The 7911-nt window shown below is 39.1% G+C and overlaps 1 protein-coding gene across 1 annotated transcript; it reads left to right on the forward strand.

Annotated features, from left to right (window-relative positions):
• The first annotated feature begins 51 nt into the window (after positions 1-51).
• Positions 52-856, forward strand: SOCS2 (suppressor of cytokine signaling 2). Its single transcript, XM_010176018.1, is given in 2 exon segments — positions 52-172; positions 175-856. Coding segments are annotated over 2 exon segments (618 nt in total). The 3' UTR covers positions 672-856.
• Positions 857-7911: the final 7055 nt, after the last annotated feature.

Here is a 7911-nt window from a genome sequence, read left to right on the forward strand (position 1 = left end):
GCGCGTCGGTGTGAAAATAAACAGCGACCTGGAAGGCTCTGTGAAAATGAGATGCATTGTAAAGCAAATTAATTTCACTAGCAAATAAAAATTTACAATGCCTGCAGGAGTTTAGCTTTCAAACAACAATGGAAATGGGTTATTATGAGTCTATCAGTCAAAGAACATCTTTTTAAACTAACGGGAATAACCAAACCCCTTCTTTCTCTCCTCTTTTAACAGGGTGGTACTGGGGCAACATGACTGTTGCTGAAGCCAAAGAGAGATTACAGGATGCCCCGGAAGGGACCTTCTTGGTTAGGGATAGTTCACACTCAGAGTATCTACTGACTATTTCGGTAAAAACATCAGCGGGACCAACCAATCTACGTATAGAATATCAAGATGGCAAGTTTAGACTGGACTCTATCACTTGTGTCAGGTCTAGACTTAAACAGTTCAACAGTGTTGTGCATTTGATTGAGTACTATGTTCTTATGTGTAAGGACAGAACCGAAACACCTTCAAATGGAACAGTTCATCTTTACTTGAACAAACCTCTCTACACATCCGCTCCATCTCTGCAACACCGCTGTAGAATAACTATAAACAAATGTACAAATCAGATCTGGGAGCTGCCATTACCAACAAGACTAAAAGAATACTTGAAAGAGTACCAATACCAGGTATAAATATCTTTTCTACATGCCTCTAATGTTGAGTAACTTTTGAATGCAATTCTTAAAATCAACCAAAGAACTGAGTAACTAGTTTTACAACTCGGCATGGAATTCACAATCAAAACAGTGGCAGTTCTGGGGGAACGGTTTTTATTTCAGATGCAACAAAGGGAGACTTTATGTAGAATAATCCCAGCTTGCATCCTCGGGGGTTTGACAAGGTGGCACGCTATTCTTACGAGGAGAGAGAAGCCAGGAATCTGACCAGATTGTGTTGCTTTGTTAATGGCATAAAATACCGCACTGACTATCGAATGCTAACTGAAGCAGTGGGACTGGGAGAGACTGCAGAAGTTGTCAGAGATGTATGAGAGTGCATGTGTCTCAGTTGTCTGATTCCAAGATTAATTTGGTGCTGGTGTTCGCATAATCCTGAAAGCTTAACTGGATCACACTGTGAAAATCATGCCAAAGTTATGCAACTAATCAAATCCAGTAAAAAAAAGTGATCATTTATTCAGTTTTTATTGAACTATAATTCTTGTGCTTTTCTGCAAGCGAAGGAGTACTCTAAGTAATCAGTTTAAAACATTGTTTTTCAGTTTTCCAAAAGCTGACCTTAGGGAGAAATGCCACATCTTTCATAGGAACCCAGTATGTTGCCGATTATACCAGATTGGTATCCCAGAGTCTTTGTTAACATGTTAACATCTTCCCAGTGGTGATATATCCATGTTATTACTATTAAGCCTCTTTTGGTTGAGGCTTTAGAACTGTACACTGCAGACTTGCAGTTGCTGAGTTCCAATGTCAAAACATGGATATCAGCAGTTACCGCTGTCTTCTACAGTGTAGAATGTTTTCTTCAGCTTGTTTCCCAAAATGTGGGGAAATATGGATTTGGGGTTTTTTTGAGGGGGTTGGGTTTTTTTTTTTCTTCTTTTTTTTTCTTTTTCTTTTTTTTCTTCTAATTCACCATTGTAGCTATCGGACTTTTACTCAATAAAGTAAATCAAATTGCACAACAGTCTCCCAATCTTTGTATGTATGGATTTGCTACTATTTGGGAAATAGTGATCTTACGAACCTGTATCATTTCCCAACTAATACTCAAATGAATGCACACATATTGGTGAGGATGAATACGCCTGCTTTGCCTTTGTGGTGCTGCTCAAAGGTATAGCTGGATTTTATGTTCAGGTTAGTGGCTTAGAGGCTGCCTGCTGAATTCCCATAGTTAGGAATTAGCACAGGACGTAGCTTTTTCTGTTCCAGCAGTCTTGCAAATGGAAAGAAGAGACTAAGACCCTCAGTACCTTGTCATCAGTGTAAATGTAAAGTATTTAATAGAAGAAATATCCAGGGTGAGAGTAATAGGAGAGCAGTAAAGACAGAAACAAGAACATAGATTAATCCTCAGTCAACAATTTCATAGTTTTAACTCTTTAAAACTTTCCCTAGCTTACTTTTTAATTAAAGCAAATAGACCTGTGTTTGAACAAGAAGGGTTGTCAGGACTTGCTGTAATCTGGCCCTGCCCAGGCTGAAATTGAAACAGCATAAAAAAATCTTGTTTTCCTTGTGACTTAATTGCACTGTAGTATTGTCAAGATGCTATGTCTCTTCTCATAAACTCTGGGACACTGACTGGTTTATTTTGTTGCACCTAAACTCCCAGTGTTATGCACTTAGTTTCATCATTAACATGCTGGCAGAAATTAGTAGTATGGCTGTTGAGACAAGGAAGACACCAAGAACCCGATGCAGAGGGGATGGTCCTTTGGTATGGCAAATACTTGATATGTTGTTGTTCTCCCTGTGGAAAAGGTGGCTTTTCTCCCTCCTCCTCCACAGCTTCTCCCCGTTTTTAATGCAAGCTTTAGAATATGAATGGGGGGAGTTTTCTCCTGAAAAAACCAAAACAAAACAACAGCTTGTGTTATGTAAGATTTTCCCTATGCCCTGCCAAAATGTACCAGATTGTTGTAAGTTTTTCATATAACATAGTGTCCACCCTCCAGTTCCCATCCCAGAAGAGCTCTTGTATTCCAGGTGTGCCATAATCACACGGCTCTTCTGTGCTTCTCATCTGTCTTGCTAGGATCTGCCGCTCTGAAGCTGAGGAGCTCTGCCTCTAAGCAGTGCCTGTGAAAGAACTGTATTCCTGGGAACAATTTTTATTCTGATTAATCAGTTTTCTTACAGTTCTTGTCTAGCTCTACCTTGAGATGAGATAGCTGCTGTATGGAATAACTTCTGTTACAGTAAGAAACACTCTCATCTGCTGCTATGTTAACCATCTACTACTGGGCATTTTTAGCCAAGGTGATACTTAGCTGCAATACACTTGGGGTCTCGGTGGTGATGCATTATACTAAAGTCCTTTAAAATAAGTTCCCTGCAGGCTAGCCCCTGGCCTGGGGATTTAAAATAATGAATACCAATGCTGGAACAAGCAGAATGAGCAGATAAGAGCTTTGGGGTGCAATGAGGCAGTTGTGTTGTACATATAAGAAATTATTTATGGCTCGTGCTGGCAGCCTACTGTAAGCGGTCAGAGGCCAGGCATACCCCAGGGCAGAGCCGAGCTCTGAGAAACAACACGGAGCAGATGCAGGGCAGCTCACTGGGCTTTTTGTTAGCGGTTCTCCAAAGCACATGGGCAAGCAGCAGGCTGAAGACAAGGAGGGCTAGTAACGTGAATGGTAGTGATTCTTGTAAATTATCAGGAGTAGTTGCTGTGATGTGGAATCAAGTCACCAAACGTGAGGATACTGACTCATACTTCATATAATTCATATTAGTTACTGTGAGGAAAAGTAGGGTCTGTAGCTGTGGTGTGCTCAAAGCAGTGAACAATATTTTGAACAGACTGGAGGGGGAACTAGTCCTCTTTGTATGAAAGCATAGTTCTTGTCCTCATTAGGATGCCAGCCCTAGGGTTGATGCATTGCACTAGTAAAACTAAACCACACTATAGCTTGCTGAAAGCTTGGCTTCATTCTAATGCAGCACAGAGGAATGACTTGTTCTGGTACAAAAAAATCCAAGGATAGCACATGATTAGATTACAGTGGTGCAAAAATCTTGCATGTAGACCTTGTGAATTTTCAGGCATGATCATGTTGTCCATACATTTTTTAAAACGTTCCAGTGCATTTTTCTTTCACTTTATGGATGTTGTGGGTTGTTTGCAGCACTAGCTTTTAAATTGCTGGCCCTTCAGATTCCAAAAATTACTTCTAACTTATATATTTCATTGTCAATTGCTAGTACAGAGTGTTCCGTGAAGCCAGTTTCACAGGTTCAGTGCCTGTGAGTCAAGGAAAAACCATGAGAAGGATTTTAATCCTAAACCTTTTTTTTTATTCCACGTGTTGGTTTGGTTTTTGAGTCTTGAAGCTTCAGATTTTCCAGCTTATACCTGCAATGTTAGTTGCTGAAAATCTCTTCATTTTAATTAAAACAAAGCTGAGAATCCCACAATCGTAAAAGGTGATGCTTGAAAAAAAAAAAAAAAATAACTGCAAGATGAAAATGATGAAAATGGAATTGGTGACTGTATTTAGTTTAGCAGTAAACCTAGCAGCAGTGCGAACTATGTCTCCATTTTAGCTCTATGGGTATTTTCCTGCTGCTGGTATTATCACCAGAGACAGAAAATGGTTCAAGTACAAGATGGGTGGGTAGAGTGGGAATGAAACCAAGCAGCTGCACCCATTGCATTGAAGTAATTTTATTTTAATCTGATCTCATCAGTATTGTGCTAATTATATTTTATGTAACTACATTCTAGATAAACAATATATAATTATTAGCAAGAAGGAAAAATTGTTCACTAGAAAATGGGGGCAGAGGGGTTTATTTTTATATCTTAAAACAATCCAGAACTTACTCCACACTAAAAACCATGGAGCTTTAGCATCTGAGACTCGTATTAAGTCTCATCACCTTAAGAAAAGAGAATCCATGTAGGATAGTAATGACAGGGTTCTGCAGCTGCACGAATCCCTGTATCTTCGCCACCTCTCGCGTCTTAGCAAAGTGCTCCTGTAGATAAATTACCTTGTTAAAGACCGTAGAAAAACTTTATTTACTTACATGTTCCATTAAGGGGCTTTTTCTTCTATTCTTGATAAAATTCCTATGGATTTTTCCTTCGGTTATAAGCTTAGGATCTAGCAGAAAGTAAGTTGAGTGGTGTCAGGGCTTTGTTCCTCTTAAGCCAAAACACATGATGGAAATAGGAAGAGATACCTTCAGATGTGGGTGTCGTGTCTAACAGTCATTTAAAATACAGTAAAAAAAAAACTTCTGCTGACTTTGCTGTAATTAAAATAAATCCAAGTATCATATTGACTGCGAGAGGAAATAATTAATGGCTTGAGGGATTCTAAAAGTTGTATTACTGATTCTCAGTAATTATACGAAACTTTTCTATTGAAAGTGAGATTTTTTTTTCTTAAAAAACTATAGAAATAAAGGAAACTCTTAGTACATAAACAATAAAATTCCCAAATAGAGTAACTAGAAATTACATGAAAGGTCTGAGCTGGTTAATGCTGTATACACAGAGGAAGTAGGGATGACAAGCTCCTTTGGTATCTCAGCCTAGCTCCTGGAAACCACTTTTTTATTAGCGTTAACTTCAGCAGGTCTCAGTATTTTGCTAAGACCTTAGCAGGACTAAAAATGCCTGGAAACAACACTCCCCCAACACATGACTTCAGATTTCCAAGGTCTGAGCTCGCTTTACAACAACATGGCGGTTCGCCACAGTATTGCTGAAATTGGGTAATTTCTACAACGGGCTGAAGATCAGTCAAAGAAACTGGGAGGCAGAATTGGGTGCTGCCAGGGGCTGTACAGGGCATCGGTGCTGACCATCGCTGGTCCTTATCTACTGTCTTATGCAGCGGGCACGCTACAACCAGCTGCCAGGAAACCAGATGAGAAGCTATTCTGCTTACTGAGGGGGGAACTATCTCTCTGGCTTTTGGTGTCTGAGAAAGGACTGAAGGGAAAGAACGTGGAAAAGCCAGCAGCTCCTATGTGAGGTGGCACTTCTCAGAAGGTGTATCAAATAACTAACCATCAGGACTAGTACGATGAATGCTGAAAGGTATATTAGCACAGGTTAAAGGTCCAGAGGAGTAACTAGTATCAGCACACAATTGAAACCACATATAGTCTGGCCAGATAACTGAATTTCAGGGCGCGGGGGTGGAAGTTATAGTAGAATCAGTCTGTCCTGGTCCCAGGGTTGCTGAGGGAGGGAGGGATTAACTGTGTTTATAAATCAGGTTATCTACAGTGCTTTGAAATAGCCAGTGCCTCTCAGAAAGTTTAGGGAAATGTAAAAACCTATCACCATAATTATGGTGTCTAATCTGCCTGATACATTCTACTTAAATCCTGTTTAAAAAAAGGATTGCACCTGTGTTTTGTTTTCTTCCAGAGTTGGAACCATTAACTCTCCAGGAACTGAAATACCAAAATAATAACATTACTTTCTAAGCTATTAAGGAGGAATAAAATGCAGAAGCAAAAGCTATTTATATTAGCATAAAGAACAAGCTGGCATTTAGTAGGAAAAAGTTCAAACAGCTAATACCCAGGAAAAGTTCAGTGCTGAATGCTGCGAAGAACAGAATACATTAAACAAACCCCAAATTCACTGTTCCTGCCTTAATGTTTCTTTCACTGTCAGGCAGGGTTTATGTAAGTTAATCCTTTTGTTTTCAGTGAAATTGTTCCATAATTGATGTTTCATAGCTGAGGATTGCACTTTGGTGCACTGTCGCTTAACAAATGCAGAGGTATGTTAAACATGGGAAAAGATTCCAAGTCCAGTGCAAATTCTTCTTTTGACTTTATTGAGGTTACTTGGATCAGGCTTGTTATCAAACAAGAATTACATAAGAAACAGTAGTAAGGCTGATAGTTGAAAGCTGTAAAACCCTTTTTCAAAATGCTTTGTTACAATTTAATTGTATCTTTTTTAGGTTGCAGCCCTGAAAGAGGATCTGTTCAGCTGAATCTCTGTACCTGCACTCAGTTTGTCTCAGGGGGAATCTCCAAATCTGAGGGGTTGCTCTGGACACCTCTATTACACACGGCATACATTTGCTTTTTTCTTACCTAGTGTGCTGCTTACTGACACAGTCTGAAGGGCAGAATAAGCCGTGGATCAACTGTTCCTGTTTATGGGACTTTTAGCCAGTTCATTTGCCTTTAGGAAGAGCAGTATTGAACAAGACTGAGCCTGTATTAGCTGCAATTTACCTATCTGTGAAGCGGGCAGCGGACTTACCATTTTGTAATTTATCAGCATGGGGTGAAAACTTGCCTGTATTTCAGCTTACATTGACAGGAACTTAAGCTGCAGTGATGGTACTATTTTTGAATAGCTGCACTGCTAGGAAGAGAGAAGAAAGTAAGTCAGGAAAGTGGGATTCTTGTCTGACTGAATTGCAGTGGAAGTGGCATCGCAGCTCCTTTGTGAGCTGAAGTGCTTCAGATACGTGTTTTCTGCGAGGAAAACTGCCCGTGAGAAGATTACTGTTTTCTGGAAATTCATCTGTTTCTTTTAACTTCCCTGATGGAGGATGCAGTGCCTACTGCAGGCTGCTTAACTAGCCCGCTCTAACCATGCATGCTGACAGGTTTCATTTTGAAAAGGAATAAAATAGAATTTTATATAAGCGAATTTTTCATCAAAGGGTATTTTTTGTTTGAAAACAGGACATATGGAAGAAGTATAAGCAGTATCAAATCTCTTACTAGGTTACCTGTAAAAACTGTCCATGAATCATTACTAACTACTGAAAAGCTTAACCTGAAAAGTACAAACCTTTAAAAATACAGGTACTGTATATGAGTTTGTCCAGTTCAAAGCCTGGGGAAGAAACAGAAGATTACAAAAAGCAATAGTTATTCTCATCCTAAATAAAACCAACCTTCCAGTCTTTTATCTAAAATACTAGACAATCATTTCATAGGCTGCAATTTGCAAACCAAAGAAGTTGGGTTTTCTGAAAAAGGTTTCAGACTTGAATCTTAAATTCCTTTTACTTATTTGTCAATGTTTGATTTTCAGGCTAAGTTGTGAATTTTCTTTGCTTTTTCTCATATTATTAAAATGGTTGCTTTACATTTAAAAAATAGTCTATGTCTGGGATAAATATCGAAAGGCATGCAGTATTTAATCTGTCTCCTCAAAGCACCTTTAAAGTAAATTTAAAAAACAAAC

Source organism: Antrostomus carolinensis, unplaced genomic scaffold, assembly GCF_000700745.2.
Source record: "Antrostomus carolinensis isolate BGI_N321 unplaced genomic scaffold, ASM70074v2 scaffold39409, whole genome shotgun sequence".
NCBI lineage: Eukaryota > Metazoa > Chordata > Aves > Caprimulgiformes > Caprimulgidae > Antrostomus > Antrostomus carolinensis.